Source organism: Colias philodice, chromosome 5, assembly GCF_061535455.1.
Source record: "Colias philodice isolate Cphi_HAF_F1 chromosome 5, ilColPhil1 Martin Lab GWU primary, whole genome shotgun sequence".
Classification (NCBI taxonomy): Eukaryota; Metazoa; Arthropoda; class Insecta; order Lepidoptera; family Pieridae; genus Colias; species Colias philodice.
The window spans coordinates 1,956,576-1,972,971 of NC_143090.1; the positions used below are offsets into that span (position 1 = coordinate 1,956,576).

Sequence of the window (16,396 nt, forward strand, 5' to 3'; positions counted from 1 at the left end):
AAATACTAATAATATGAGATTATATAATTTTGTTTTGAAAGTGCATGCATAAATGTTTGTCAAAACGACTTGGCGAATTGATCGCATATTTTGTGTTGTGAACGAGGCCAACGCAATCGTAAACAAAGGTTGGCTAATGGCTTGGGATTGCGAGCCAGCCATTGGTCGACGCCACAATCGACGCTAATCAAAGCACGCAGTGACGTCACGTCACACGTCACGTGACGAGGCCGATGGCAGTGACTCGCTACAAAGGGAGAGCTTTGGTCGCACTCCGCTCGTTGTTGTGTATTGGCGTTGAGAGTAATAATTGTCCAACATTTGTAATGTTTTGGTCAAATGACCACATTTTGGAATTTGTGGAACTATACAAGAATGAAGAAATCATATGGGATCCAAAACACGCTTCACATAAAAACAGAAATGAAGTTACCGAAGCATGGGAACGTATACGAGAAAACATGAGTATAGAATGTACTGTTGTTGACTTAAAAAAGAAAAAAGAGTCTTTGATGACGGCGTTTCGGAACCATATTAAGAGAAAGAGAAAGAATCCCGACTACCAGACTTCTTGGTTTCCGTTTTCGGCAATGGAGAGTTTTCTTGGCGAGAGATATGAGTGTGATAGCACACATCAAAGTGAAACAGAGGTATTTAAATAATTATTGTTAATTATACCTATTAAAGAAAAAGTTTAAATCACTAGGTACTATTTAATTATTTAGATGTTGAGCCTAATTAATTAAGGTATTTACAAGGTAATACATATTATAGATTTAGAGCTTTATCATAATATATATACACCTGTTATGTGTTATATATTTATTTAGTTATTAATAGTTCAATAATTCGTCTTTGTAAAAAATAGCGAAATTATTGTAGATAGGTTAATGCAATAAAATCCTATAATTCCTATGATTCATTATAATATTGTCTAATGTCTTTTTATACTCTGGAGTGTGGACATAAGATGTATAGATTAATACAATATTCGTATTTCATTGTACGAAGTTCGCAGGAAAATGAGTGACCTGTGTAATGCTCGGTTTACACGGGATTAGTAAGTTGGTAGTAACTAAGAGCTTAGTGCTTGTCACTAATACTAAGTCCCTATGTAGTATGTGTAGAGTGAAAAGAAGTCGATCCTATTTGCGACGAGTCGATACATTATGCTTATCAGTTGCGTCATGCGTGCACACATTCTCGGTACAAGTCTGTCTAGAATCTAGATCATGTAATTCTTATAGTGGGACCTTAGAGTGGGACTATAACGATTTTGATACCTATTAAGTATTAGCATATTATTTTATACTAGAAGCAAACCTAGCTTTATTAGAAATTATACATACTTGTGTTCGTATATGCTTAAGATGAACTAACGGAATTATTAAAATATATTTATTTTTCAAATGTATCTTTGTTTCAGTTCTATGACACATACAATACGAGTCAGACGGGCGACCCGTTACAAACTATATCAAACCCATCGACTTCCGAACGACAGGGTACTGTGAAGCAGCATAAACCACCACTAAGAAAACCAATACTGAAGCATCAACATCAAATAAATCGAAACGCAAAGAAAGCAATAAGCGATAGTTCACATGAACAAAGTTATAACTTTGATAGACAAGAGCTAGATGAATGTGATTTATATTGTCAATTACTTGCTAAAAAATTAAGAAGGCTGGACGAGCATCAACGAGACGTTGTTATGCATGAAATAGATAACCTAATATTTAACGCAAAAATGGAATCATCGCACGTGAATTACTCAGATTCTATATCACCAGCTCAACCAAGGAAGATAAAATCTCCCATTTTCATTGTTACCCCAACGGGTAATAACCAGTATGATGAAGAGAATTCAATGTATCAGGAACAAAATGATACTTGAAAGTACATAAGTACTTAATTCAGTATCGTGTTAAAAATTGTATATATATATTATACTAAGATTAAACAAGTTTTAGTGTATTTGCATTATTTTTTTGTTATAATAACCTATTTTTATCAGCACACATTTATGTTCCATGGAGAGAACTCATTCAAAAATGAATAATTAAAATTTGATACAAGAACATTTTTTTTTCTCTGATAAAGATAAGGCAAGAAGATAATCTACACTAATATTATAAAGAGGAAAACTTTGTTTGTTTGTTTGTTTGATTGTAATGAATAGGCTCATAAACTACTGGACCGATTTTAAAAATTCTTTCACCATTCGAAAGCTTCATTATCCACGAGTAACATAGGCTAGGTTTTATCCCGGAAATCCCACGGGAACGGGAACTATGCGGGTTTTTCTTTGAAAACGCGGGCGAAGCCGCAGGCGGAAAGCTAGTAATTAATATAACTATATTTTGATGATACAAGAACCGTGCAAGAACCTTTGCAAAAATTGGCAAGAACTAATTATACAAGTAAATACTCGAGTAAATACGACTTACTTTTATATTTTATACTTGCAACCTTTGCAACCCATTGTATACTGTTGACATAACTTTGACATAATATTGACATTTGATTTTTGAAGTTTTGAAAATCAGATGTTTCATCAAAATAAAACAAAGTTACTTGAGAAAATGGTTTTGTTTTACGTAGAAAATTTTAACAAACATTGCCTGGCAATAGCAATAAGTTATTATTCTTGTAATTATTTCAACTTATTGTTTTAATTTAGTGTAATACAATGGCGACCTTAGTAAAAGATAAACGAAAAGAGGTATTTATAATTCGTTCTTTGTTTTTGTATTAATACTTATTATAATAATGCGTAGAAACCGCTACTTGAAATATAATAAGATACACATTTAGACTAGAATTAGATAGATTCTTTATTTAGAGATCTATAAGTGCTATTGAATATTGATTGTGAGTACTTGTTATTATGAAACTAATGGATTATTTTCATGCGAAGTAATGTAGAAATAAGCTGAATAATGAGAATTAGTAGAACATTAACTTTGAACTGCTTTTAAAATGTTTCAAATTCTGAGTTAAAAAAATAGTTTAGATATCATGTAAATATTACATATTTAAATAATAAATTAGGATCATGTAGAGAAAAGTCCATGTGTTGTGAGTAATGTCTCATTTTTCAAGCAACCACATCTTATTATTATTTCAGAAAAAGAAATCAAAAGTTAAAAATACAAAAGCTTCTCAAGAGCAAAACATTGAGACATGTTTCAAGGAAGTTACAGATGAAGTAAATATAGATATAGAAAGTAGTTTACTAGAAATATCAAGCACAATTCAGGATGATTTAAATGAATCAATACCAGATGAAAATGTTATGCCTGAAGCAAGTGATAAAGATAAAACTTTAAGTGTAGAAATAAACTTATTAGAAAATATAGGTCCAAAAGTAGCTAAAGAAGAAATTTGTGAAAATACAATTGAAGTTGAAAAAGAGATAAGCATTGAAGACAGTAGCGATACAGCTCAAGCTTTACCTAATTTAAATGTCAAAACTGCCACAGAATTAGGTTTTAATGAAATAGGAAATACATATCATGATTTAAATAAAAGATTGCAAAGGATACAAATAACAAATCAAGAAATACATAATGTGCAAGAGCAACCTATAGATCCGGTTGAAATAAATGCTATTGAAAATGTAGAAGAAAACACAATTCCGTCAGCCCCCTTACTTGATGTAACCGAAATAAAACAAACAGCACAAATAACAGAATCATATGTTGATCAGGTTATAGTAAAAAAGGCCAAAGTAGCATGTATGCCTTTAGAAGAGGCAATAAGAATTTTTGGAGGGAGAGAAATGGCTGAAGTTAGAGCAATGAGTGATAAAGCTGAAATGGATGTTGAAACCGGACCATTGAGTGGACCAGAGCATCCTTTAGTTGATCTACTGTCTACATTTAGGTGAGTGTATAACATATAATCAATTGAATTTGATATTTTTGGTTTAATGGCATTCAAAAGTGTGAAGTCCCATGTCCCTAGTGGGGTAAGGGGCAGATGCATGCATTATATATCTCTTTCACTGATCGGTTTTCTTTAGGGACAAGTAGGTGATCAGCCTTCTGTGTCCTACCAGACCAAGACATTTTTTTTTCTTCGTCTCCACCGGGAATCGAACCCAGGACCCCTCGGTGTTACGCTCACGCGTCAACCACTGTACAGAGGAGGCGGTCATAATGTTTTAATTTATATAAAGAATAGAAAAAAATCGATCACGAGGCGGGACTCGAACCCGCATCCTTTTGCGCCAAACCGGGGCGGATGCCTGACCAATTCAGCCACTCGTGACCCGCTAGAGCGATTGAAAGATTGAAATATAGTTAGTGGATCAGAAAAATATTATATATAAAATGCATCAACATATTTTATATAATATAATATATTACAATTCATACATATTTCACATTCATATCTAAAGTATTTAAAACTTAAATTTAATTAAATGACAAATAATTCATGCATTTTGTATATTTTTTGAAAGGTTAATAACATTATAAAGGTCAAATTAACATTGATATTCATAGATGGTTTGAAGTAGGTATAAATATTTTCACTATCTGAATGTTATTTATCTTTATGGTCAATTACTAAACAATTGTAACTAAAGGTTTTTGCAAAACAACAAAGTGACTCACTTATTTCACTTATCATATTGTATAATTTAGTTTGTTTTTAAATTTATAAATATAAACAAAATATCTTTGAATAATTACTGAACAATAGCAGTTTTGACCATTATCAAATATGACATTTTTGAAGTGGAACTTCTCTAGGCGCGTTGATAGTAAAATTTCAAGGTCGCGTCAAGGCAATTCCGTCACGTCATGGAGTAAGGCGACGATTTTGGTATCTTTGGATCTTGCCAAAGAAGTTTTACTTCTGAGACGTGTGCTCGGCACACACATTCTTTTTAGTTTAGAATTAGAACTTAAAATAACTGTAACTTTCATAAAATTAAATACAAACATACAATACATTTCTTTATACATAGATCATCGCTATCAGCTTTAGAGCGAGAGAGGATAACAATAAACTGTGGATTCACCGAAGAAGAAAAGAGAAGAGAATTACTGTGGAGAATAGAAAAAAAAAGTATAACAATATCAGAGAAGTGTCCTTGTGGAGCGAATGTAGATCTTCGTGCGGTGTATGATCATGCTGAGCTGCAGAAGGACAGGCTCCCTGTTGCTAAGTTACGGCTTGAAGGGTTGTTACGAAATGTACAAGAGGGTTATTGTCATCACCAACATGCGGCTTTGTTGGCACATTTTCGGGTATGTATAGCTTTTAATTATTAGAAATTAGAATTAATCTATGTCTAGGGTAAAATAAATAATATTTACGCGCTAGTACGTTAACATAATTTATAGTAAAACAAATGAACGGATACTTCACTACATACAGTCACAAAAAGTAATACATCTTTTACTCACTAGATGGCGTTTTGATGAATGCTCTGTGAAGTCCTAATTAAAATTTATAATATAATATATAATATAATATAAATACTGTCCCTCTTTACTATTTCTCTATTTCATTCTGTTATTTTCTCAAAATCTTGTAATATTTACTCAATACAATTACAAAACTCGTTTAAAACTAGCTTTAATTGACTTTTACAAATTCCAAACACATTTAAACATAGTAATTATATACTCTTTGACTTCCAGATAGAAGAACTAATATCGGAAACAATAAAAAGCAACAAAAGCGAGATCCGCGAAGCGCTGACGCTGATCCTTCAAGCGCTGCGTCTCAGCGACGGCGTCAGCGTGTACCCTGAAGCGCTGCAGCGCTGGGCCGCTTTGCTCGCTGATGGGCTGGTGGACGAGCGCGATCTGCGACAGCTGCTGTTTGTTGTACATCATCTTTTTAGGTGATTATGGGTTATTTGTTGAGTATAAGATGTTGCTGTTAATTTTAGCCTTAGAATTTTATTTGATTGGTTGGCAGATAGTCAATTATTCCATGAAATCCAAAAATATTTCTATTTCAGTTTTTCCACAAAAAATACTAATTCACGGGAAATCAAGACTGTTTTTTTTTGATTTGTTAAACTATGTACTGTAATAATTTTACTTAGTAATTTTGATATGTTGATATCAAGATTAAACTTAATATGCAACACTACATGTAGAATATTCCCGGGACTACATATACCTATTCTATTTACTATTTCTTCTATTACCGAATATAATAGCTACATGCCACATCATCATCTGTTGAAATTATAAAATTTCTTCAGACAGAGCCGCTCGGTCCAATGGGCGGGGCGAGTAATACGCATGCGCGTGAGTGACACCAGCTCAGCCGCAACCCTAGTAGCCCTTTTAGACGTACTGCTCTCTAGACCTTCGCTGGATAATGCTACGGAGTGTACTGAGGGTAAGTTGTCATCATTATGAGAAATTATTTGAATGATAATGAAATAATTTCTTATCAGTAGTTTCAAAACAAACAACGTTTCTTTCAACAATAGCACTATGTTCAACAAAATTACAATATCTTTAAACAGCAGTACTATTTACGTCACAACATTGAGCGTCACAATCACATTTTTTCTCAACAGCATTAATATTGTATCTTTTATCATCAACATTTCTCATCACTGTCAATGTATTTTTAGATTCAGAGTCCTTTCTGTGTAAGTTTAAGCTATTCTATCACGTAAATAAATGTGCAGATAAATTAAATTTAGCACTTACTTTATATGTTTTAGTTTTGAAATTTACATCAAAATATTTATTTGTTTAACAGTCATGGAAATGAAAATATCACACGATTCCATAAGTCCTTACTCTTTAATAACTAACAAGGATATTTCTGTATGTTTGTCAAGATTTAGACGCATGGGAGGAAGTGGATATAAAAGGGGATGGTGGTGCGGTGGGGGAGGGGAGGCTCAGGGAGAGGGATCTACTCATGTTGATCAACGCTTTGCCGCTCAGGGATCTGGTGGCGAGGATCGTGCTGTTTATGAGAGCGGTAAGTTATGGTGATTTTGGAAGTTTTTTTTATTAGGTTGAAAATGCGATTTTTTTGGTGGCTTAGGGCTCCCACACAAAACTGTGAATTCGCATCGCATCGCAACTATCTACGAATTCGCACGAACGCACCGCAAGAATTTCCGATCTTACGATATTACGTCATCCCCGGTGACGCCATTTTAGTTCGCTCTGAGAGTGCATAGTATCAATAAAAATAAGTTAACAGGACTTTTCTTTGACTTAACATAAGCATTTGATTTTGTATCTCACCAATGTTTACTGAAAAAGTTAGAAAATCCTGGTATGAGGTCCAACATTTAATTGGTTAGCTTCTTATCTATATAATAGACAACAATGTGTTGTGATTTCTATTTTCTAACATTAGTGAAATGAATAAAGTTGTAACTTATACGGAATACAAATATTCAAAATGTGGCGTTCCACAGTGCAGCATTCTAGGCCCTATCCTTTTCGTTCTATATATAAATGATAGTCTAAATGTAACAAATGATTGATGAATGAGATCTGAAAAGAAAAATAATATAAGATTAATGTAACTGATAATCATACTGACACGCATCACGCTGTATATTCCGTGTCAACGCTCCGCTCTGACTCATTTCGGTTCGGCACTGCGGTGCTCTATGTACCGTAGCTGCGTCTCGTCCGCACCTTCGTGCCTGTGTATATGTTTCTCCACTTGCAGGCGTATGATTTGAATTAACGTGCGTGGATGGTGATTGGTGTTTGACTGTGCGTGCTTTCTATACAAACGGATATAATTTCAAGCAATGTTAATGCGCATTGATTGCGTCGTGCGTGGCAGTGTGATAATCACTTTGGGCGAAAGGCGGTCGCCGCTAAATAGCGATTTCTTTTTGACGCGACAACGTCTTATAATTCGATAGAGCCGGCTGCACGCACGAAAAAACATGACTTAGCGGCGTTACCTCGCTCTGAGGCGTTCCATGTAAGGCTTTGAGTGTGAGCGAGAGCGCGGAACGAGCGACAAAGAGGCACAATCGGACGTTGTCACGTTCAAGTATCGTCAGTAAACCGACTTTACAGACAACCAATTTTTTGGACAGGATTTAAGTGATAGTAGCTCATGGGGCGATGCTACTGGTGGGCATGGTGTGCGCAAAGCGTGCTGTGGCGTACGCGCGCTGCTGCACGTGTGCCGCGCGCCGGAGCGGTACGAGCGGCTGCGGGCGCGCATGCGCGGGCTGGCGGGGGGCGCGCTAAGGGCGCTCGCCGCGCTGCACCTGCGCTCCAGGTGGGTGTGTCTCTATATGTCAACTCTACCTTTAATGCGCTCTACATTCATTCTCTAGGTGTCTTGCGTAAGCTCTACATGAGCGATCTATAGTATTGTACTCTACGTGCAGTTCATAGCACGCTCTATATAACCACACACATGATCATTCTAGATACGTTAAAATAAGCAATCTCTACATAAATACTCAGGGTAGATCTTGCGTAGCCGCGTGTTCTTTTTTTTTAAATACAAACATTTTTAAATCTTTTTGGACCGAAGTTCCTTATCGCGTGTTGCGAAACGGGGCTAGACGAAAAAAAAAATACTTATACAAAAAGTTGTAACGACATTTTTTGTTATAGTTGTAAACCGTGCAGCGTGTTTCTCTTTCTGTCTCTATCTCATCGAGAAAAGAACTTCGTTCCATCCGGGTGCCCTTTGACACCTCTCAAGTCTTTTATTTTTTCTATTTCCCAGTCCCACATACAGCAAGGACTTAGAAGCCAGCATCTTATCAGAGTTAGAAGCGTGCTTCGCGTCCGGTGTGTCTATAATGGGGGAGGAGTTACACAGACTGCCCGCCACTTTGCTCACGGAGGATACAGCTAGAGAATATTGTTTGGCCTTCCAGAAATTGCATGGTGAGTTTTGTATTCTGCATCAGCCATCAGAATATCTTCTTTTCTTGGAAGTACTTTCGGAAAAAAAATCATCAAAAAATATCGATTGTCGATTTACAAAATAAAGTTGTTTAAAAAAAAACATGAATTAGAACAGCCGGTAAATTAAATATACCCGATCTCACGGTTAAAGTTTTTGTTTCGCCTGCACTAAACTTATGTATTCCTTCTTGATGTTACTAATTAAACAAATTATTTTTTATATCCGTTTAAAACTTACATAGTCAATTTTAATTGCAACCCTTGAATATTTTATTGATATACATTTTAAGGAATAAAAAAAAATCGAACCCGCTTCTTCTACCATATTTTATTGAAATTAACCAAACCTTTTCAGACAAAACCCCACAACGAATAGAAGCCCTAAATATTGAAATGCCAGTATTACCGTGCGATCTGCGCGTGCGCATCGTCACACAAGCCGCGATAGATAGAGAGTGCGATCATGAACTCGCCAGACACGTGCTTGACTTTTTGTTTCAGGTAGGATGCACATTGCTTGGATGAAAGAAAAATATTAATGACATGGATTAAACTTTTAATTTTTTTTTTGTGTGACTATTTTATCAATTGATAATGTTATTATGTGCTTGTCTCGAGTGTGGAATTGTTTGTCTTGAATCTTGAATAATTTAAAGTACATATCATTTTATCGTCATCTTAATTTTTTTTCTTAAGAATTATAATAAGTAATAAAATATGGATTTTTGCGTTTTCAGAGTGGTATAAAACACAAGTCTTCTACAGTTAAATGTGGATGCATAGAATCAGCGCGCACTGAATTAGCGAGGCTATTGGAAGTACATCCATATTTACATACCATCGCTTTTCATATATTTGCTGATATTACACATGGTATGTATAAAAAAATATCAATAAAAATGTAAATTTTTTGTGTAAAACTCTTCAATTCCCATGTCTAAATTAATAGCAATTTTGCATTTCTCTTTTACTGAAATAGTTTAGATACATCTGGCGAAGACAAAAACAAAGAACAAAAAAATTAATTCTACCCCCCATCTTTTTTATGGGGGTGTCACCTACAGGTGACACTGGGCATTGTTTTAACTTAGGACTCTAAAGGACTAACGAGGTTTTTCTTTTTTTGGTAAAATAAAATATCGATTTTTATTTTAATAATATTTATTTATGAACAAGTAGAAAAAAAATACATAACTTATTTTTTGTGGAACATGTACCAACACTTTAGAAGTAAACCGATATTGCACTTGGCGCACATTTTTCTAGTGCGTTGGTGATAGTACCTGCATCTTCACTGTGAGCAATCGAATGCCGAGTGGTCATCCACAGATCCAGCACTCCTCACTTCTGTGGGCACTCTCATTTGTGCTGAAATGCCCCAGGCAGAATTACGGTTGTATCGTTACGGTTGGTTGAAATCGTAGTAGGTCCAGTTAGTTTCCATCAGCCCTTTGATCAGCCATGCATTTTGGCAAGCTGCTTCTATGCCAAAACCCGTTTTTTATCCACAAATCCAATGCGATCTACTTTTATGATAGAATCCAATCCGTGTTAGTTGGATACAATGGTAACGATGCTGTTGTCATGCCACTTGGCGGTAATAATTTCATCAGAAGCTTTCTAATATCTTTTTTCTTCGGTATTTCGACTTGATCTTCCTCGTCATGTACACAATTTTCTCCAGAGACGGAAGTTCTATTTTGACATTATACTTGTGACCAAAACATGCGACTAAAATATGAAAAATACTAGCGTCATTTTCGTCTCCACTATCTTCGTCAGTCACCACACCATCATCAGGAGGAAATAAAATAATATCGCCTGGGTCTTCTTCGGCGTGCAACTCCTCGGCAATCTTATCTAACATCAACCTGTAATACGTAAATAAGCTCTAAAACAATATCACAACATAGCAATAAGACAAAATATAAACAACAGTCTTGTTATTACTTACAATGAATTCGGAATAATAAAGTTATTATAATGCCCAGTGTCACCTCCAGGTGACACGGCATATTTTCAGTGCTGTAGTGAAGATGCTATTAGTTATTTTTAGCATAAAATATATTTATATTATAGCTAATACATTCATTTATTATATATAATAAGAAAAAAAGCAATACTTACTGCCGGGACATTGTTATATCACTTTATACTTCAAGGAATCACACAAACTCTGACTACTTCAAGTACGCGCGAAACAACTAAACAAATTTGCTAAATATCATAAGGTTAGCTTTGCCAGAAAAAAAAAACATGAATAGTTCAACTAATAAGCTTAGCTACAAACGTGGTAGAATTAAAAAATAAATTTTCATGTGGTAGAAAAAAAATATTAAACTACTGTCACCTACAGGTGACACTGGGAATTGAAGGGTTAATTCGCAATACTTAAGAAGTTTTTAATGCATTACCAGATTCTGCACAATTGGCAAGAGAAATAAGAGCGTGTGTGCCAAGCACACATGTCGAAGTGAAACTTCTTTGGTAAGATTCAAGATTTGGTATTTTCACGACGCGACCTTGAAATTTTACTCTTAACGCGCCTAAAGAAGTTTCACTTCAAAAAATTAAACACGTGCTGTTAAGATAATGTTTATTCTGGTATTTTATTTATTTTGAAGTTAGTTATTTTTTATTTGCTTAATTTTCAAAGATTTATGCGCTTTTATCGTTACAAAAATAATAATAAATCCCCATTTTCAAGGAGAATCAGATGCGTCACTAGTGCAGCACTTATGCTTGTCAAAATGGCGGCCCACAACGGGTGAGATTCGATCTGTTTTGGACAACTGGACAGAGAGATGCCCGCAATTGATACAATACTTGTTATTGGACTTGGATTATACGCCACATAGGTTAGATATTGTCATAGTTATAAAGTTTTTAGTTACAATAATCTATACTAATATGTATTATAAAGCTGAAGAGTTTGTTTGTTTGTTTGAACGCGCTAATCTCGGGAACTACTGGTCCGATTTGAAAAATTCTTTCGGTGTTAGAAAGTTCATTTATCGAGGAAGGCTATATAGACTACAATCCCGCATAGGACAAAAATATGGGTCAAATGAACCACCAGGGGTCATAATGACCCCCTGGAGTGGGGAAAGAGAGGGGATTACAACTCTCGATTTTTTCCCCTTGTCCCCATGATTTTTGTACGGCGTTGTGGAATAATGGATTAAAAGCAGTATAGCAATAGTATGACACAGATGCCGTACATGGTCAAATGACCAAATTTACCCCCGGTAACTCTCGGAAATTAAATAAAAATTCCGACTTGGTGGACCAACATTTTTGTACGGCACTGAGCGGTTTCTTATTATTTTTAATGGATCTATCGATGGTTAAGAATGCCGTACAAAAATATATGACCAAAATTTACCGAGTCTACCTGTACTTTTCAATTCTCATCTGCACTCAGTTGGACAGCTTACAAGTGACGGCATAGTGATGAATCTTATTATTTTTTGCTCTGCTATCGTTCTAGATATGTCCCCTGGTGGTTCATTTGACCCATATTTTTGTCCTATGCGGGCTTGTAGTCTAATAGGCTTTTTATTATATCATCACGCTAAGACCAACAGGAGCTGAGCCACGCGGGTGAAACCGCGGGGCTCAGCTAGTAATTATATAAACTGTAGAACGAACTTAGTATTTAACTGCAATTTTGTCCAATTTCAAAAACACTTTTCTTGTTTCGCCAATCTCAATAAAGTTAATAACTCCGACCTTACAGCGGCGTATCACTAGAAAGCCAGCTCTTCATCGGCTGGTGGCTATACAACTTCGTCCCCGACGCCCCCGAGTGGGCATGGGGCATAATGAAGTCCCTACACCTGCACCGGTCGCATTGGCACTTGACCCTCGATGCCCCAGGTTTGGATAAGCCACCGGAGAGCTTGTTAGGGGCAATGTATGCTATATTGGCCACGGATTGGGGGCACTGTGTTCCGTTGGTGAGTTATTTAATGATTTTATTAAAATATCTGGATAATTCTATATGTTTTTTGTGTAATTATCAAGTGATTATGAAGGTAAACATTGCCTATTCGTGTGATTCTAACATAAGTTCCTATTATTTTTTCCTGTATGTAGGAACACAAGTCCACTTCTTACAAATCCTTATTTTCGGACGGGCTGCCTTTTAATGAAAAGTTTTATTTATTTCAAACTATAATATAGAGTTCAAATTTCCATTAATATCACCTTTTTGACCACATATGTCACTATTTTAGGCATGTGGACCAGCAGCAGATGAGCTATATCGCTTGTCAGCATCGCGGCCGGTGGAAGCCGTGCACTGCCTGGCGCGGCTGCTCACTGTGCTGGCCAGCTCGCCCGAGTCCATCTCACTTACTCCCCGGTAGGTGGAATTTTTTTATTTAAGTATAAATACTTGAAAAATAATTTGTAAAAACTCGAGTTTTTTTTACCCTATAAAAATGTCAAACTTCGGTAGTTGTTTTGAGTTACGTTTTCTGCACAAAGGTTTATGGCCTTAGCAATACATCTCCTACTTTAATCAAACCCTATTTCCTATTTCACATCGTTTAGTTCAGTAAAGATATCTTACAAAACTCTATTTATCATTTTTCGTAACCTTTGCAAACAATCTCAAAATAAAATTTCCAATCTATACCAAAACCAATTTTTTTTATTTTTCCTCTAGGTTCGCAGAAGCAATAACGACAATACTAAACTGGGGTCCCAATCTCGTACAGCGAGCGTTAGGCCGCGGTGGGTTGAGCGGTTTTGAGTTATTGCAGAGAGTCGTCTTGCAGCAGTTGGATGATATGAAGTTAGATTTTGTGATATATTATATTGTCATGGTGTACAAGTTATGTTTATGATGAAAAACGTTGTGTGCTGCATAAAAATATGTACATGTAAGAAATTCAAGCTGAAAAGGTGGCTAGTTAACGCTAGAATATTTTATGTGTAGTCTCCTTTTTGTTACGGACAAAAATGTTAATCATTAAAAAAAAAGCATAAACTCATGCCTTTAAATGACTATTTATAAACTGTTTCTTTCAAATTATGTATCATCGTTTTAAAGAAACAAACAATCATGTACCAAATTAACTCCTCAACCTCAACTTTTTTAATTTAAGTTTTTGGTCCTTCGAGTCTTTTAGAATAATTACAGAAATAATTACAAGTAGAGTACAGTTCAACGCTACTAACAGCCTGGGTGCACGCACTATGGTCAGTCTCTGGTTCGACAGGAATTATGCATCAAATTCTCCTATTAAATAATGTTGGTTCTTCGAGTCCATCACTCATATTCAGAGGCGGCTCGCCCTAAGGAGCGCTGGTGCAGTGAACTCCCATAAATAATTATAATAAAATCATACTCCTTAATTTAATTATTAACATTAATTATTACTATTTAAAATCAATCGTAATCTTTAAAACTACTGTTAATACCCATGAATATATCCATCATTCCATCATCCCATACACCTGTATAATACCTAAGTCTGTATTATGTAACGCGCGAAGCGGTGCGCTCACTATTGCGCTCCAATGAAAAAAGATTTAGTACATTTCCTAATACGAAATCCAATAGGAGTGAAAGAGAGGGTTTTGCCAGAGCCCTGCGCGTGAAACAAAAGATTTTCTATGGAAAAGTAGCAAAATTCGGTGCGCCGCACCCGCAAACGTTGCCGGTTCGTTTTCACCGCCCGGCAGGACAGCGATTGCGACGTTGCCAGTTGCCACGTCTTTAATATAAACAAACACTCGACTCTCGAGTCAACTTCAATCATCAATGCACGCGCGCGATTCATGCAATTTTCTAATTAAAATTATAAAATACGTGTTGAAATAGCCTGTAGTTATCAGTATTACTTGTGAGTGTTAAAATGAACAATAATTATAATGTGGCGTTCATTAAAAAGTGTGATAAAACGTTACAAATTCGGCTTGAATGTAAAGCTAAGGGACCGCCACGGCCTGAACTTGATTTTACGCAAAAATGTACGACAAAAACGAAAACATATACGCGTGTGTTTAAATCTGAACAACATGTGAAAACAGGTTGGTGGTTGTGTGGTTGTGATGAAGCAACAACAGATATTTACGAATGTCTTGTCGCTTTAAGTTATAGATATTTTTGCACACCAAAAAGAAAGACGTATGTATTTCCTTTATAAGTAATTTTTTTGATAAATGTACTGCTTTACACCATGTATTTTCAGTGTTTTATTTCAAGTGAACACCCATAAAATTTTGTCACGAGCCGCCTCTGCTCATATTCACTAAAATTCCTACAGATCGCACGTAGAATATCGTTCAGCGCTACTAACAGCGTGGATGCACGCACTGTGGCCGGTCTCGGGTTCGAGTCGCGCCATTTTAGATGCAGCTGTACGAGCTACGGGTGATTGGGACACGCTTGACCGATATCTTGCTGTGCTTTTACAGGTATGGTTAATTATAATGTGTATTTTTTATTTTGTGTTATTTTTTTTTCATTTTGATTTCATGGTTTATAACTTCAATAAACTTATAAATAAGAAATGTAAATGTATTTAATTATAACAATTTTTTTTAAATAAAGAAAGAAATAAATATTACAAATATTATTAAATATTTCAACATCACTGTATTTTTACATGTTATAATCACTTTTTCTTCACATAAATAGTTCCTCTCGAGACTTCGAGACTTTTAATATAAAACTTACTTTAATAATATGATTAACTAGATTTCCGTCCGCGGCTTCGCCCGCGTTTGCAAAGGAAAACCCGCATAGTTCCCGTTCTTGTGGGATTTCCGGGAAAAAAACTATCCTATGTGTTAATCCAAGTTACCCTCTATATGTGTGCTAAATTTCATTGTAATCGGTTCAGTAGTTTTTACGTGAAAGAGTAACAAATATTAGATATTAGATTATATATCCAGGACAAAAACAGCAAACGTCACATAGACGAATGCGTGCGCAACTCGAACACATCCCCACAAGTGTGCGAGAGTGTATTACGTCGGGCTCTCGGGGCTGAGCTAGCGAGTGGGCTCAGTGCGAGGTTGCTGCACGTGCTGCACGCGCAGAGGGGGGAGGGGGGGAGGGTGCACGTGGACCACGCCCTCAAGGTAGTTAGTGCTAGTAAAAAAAATATATTTATTATTTAAGACACGTACATCAATCATACATACATACATTTTACATAGTACTTAATACAGTTTCTTAAAGAAAAACGTTTAAATACAGTAATAAAATCAATGAGTTTTTGCAATTGTTTCATTTTCATTATATGTATGTACTAGCTGTTGCCCGCGACTTCGTCCGCGATTACGTCGTTTTAGGTCATTCGTCGTTTAAAAAAAATACGTGACACTTTATTTTTGAATGTTCTTAATTGTCTCTTGTAAAATTTAACTACATTAAAATTGAACACTCTGAAAATCTTAAAATCGGAGAAAATTGAAAATCTGAGGAAAACATGAAGGAATGTGATTTAAATTCTACATTACTTAGTATTTCAAATAATAATCTA

The 16,396-nt window shown here is 35.6% G+C and overlaps 2 protein-coding genes across 2 annotated transcripts in view; both read left to right on the top strand.

The window, feature by feature from the left end:
* Positions 1 to 215: 215 nt before the first annotated feature.
* LOC149488280 (uncharacterized) lies at positions 216 to 1,986 on the top strand. The gene is made up of 2 exons (XM_089695213.1): positions 216 to 650; positions 1,427 to 1,986. The coding sequence occupies exons 1-2, from the start codon at positions 234 to 236 to the stop codon at positions 1,895 to 1,897; spliced, it is 888 nt and encodes a 295-aa protein (XP_089551339.1). The 5' UTR covers positions 216 to 233; the 3' UTR covers positions 1,898 to 1,986.
* A 542-nt stretch (positions 1,987 to 2,528) lies between these two features.
* Positions 2,529 to 16,396, top strand: part of Epg5 (ectopic P-granules autophagy protein 5) — a 36,484-nt gene continuing 22,616 nt past the window's right edge. Inside the window, exons 1-16 of the mRNA XM_089695457.1 lie at positions 2,529 to 2,725; positions 3,131 to 3,888; positions 4,979 to 5,261; positions 5,658 to 5,863; positions 6,233 to 6,372; positions 6,827 to 6,972; positions 8,063 to 8,250; positions 8,710 to 8,873; positions 9,250 to 9,395; positions 9,632 to 9,767; positions 11,602 to 11,752; positions 12,634 to 12,853; positions 13,133 to 13,260; positions 13,567 to 13,695; positions 15,173 to 15,323; positions 15,804 to 15,992. Of these exons, the coding sequence (XP_089551583.1) occupies positions 2,693 to 2,725; positions 3,131 to 3,888; positions 4,979 to 5,261; positions 5,658 to 5,863; positions 6,233 to 6,372; positions 6,827 to 6,972; positions 8,063 to 8,250; positions 8,710 to 8,873; positions 9,250 to 9,395; positions 9,632 to 9,767; positions 11,602 to 11,752; positions 12,634 to 12,853; positions 13,133 to 13,260; positions 13,567 to 13,695; positions 15,173 to 15,323; positions 15,804 to 15,992 (3,168 nt within the window). The 5' untranslated portion in view covers positions 2,529 to 2,692. The remainder of the gene's footprint in view (positions 2,726 to 3,130; positions 3,889 to 4,978; positions 5,262 to 5,657; positions 5,864 to 6,232; positions 6,373 to 6,826; positions 6,973 to 8,062; positions 8,251 to 8,709; positions 8,874 to 9,249; positions 9,396 to 9,631; positions 9,768 to 11,601; positions 11,753 to 12,633; positions 12,854 to 13,132; positions 13,261 to 13,566; positions 13,696 to 15,172; positions 15,324 to 15,803; positions 15,993 to 16,396) is intronic.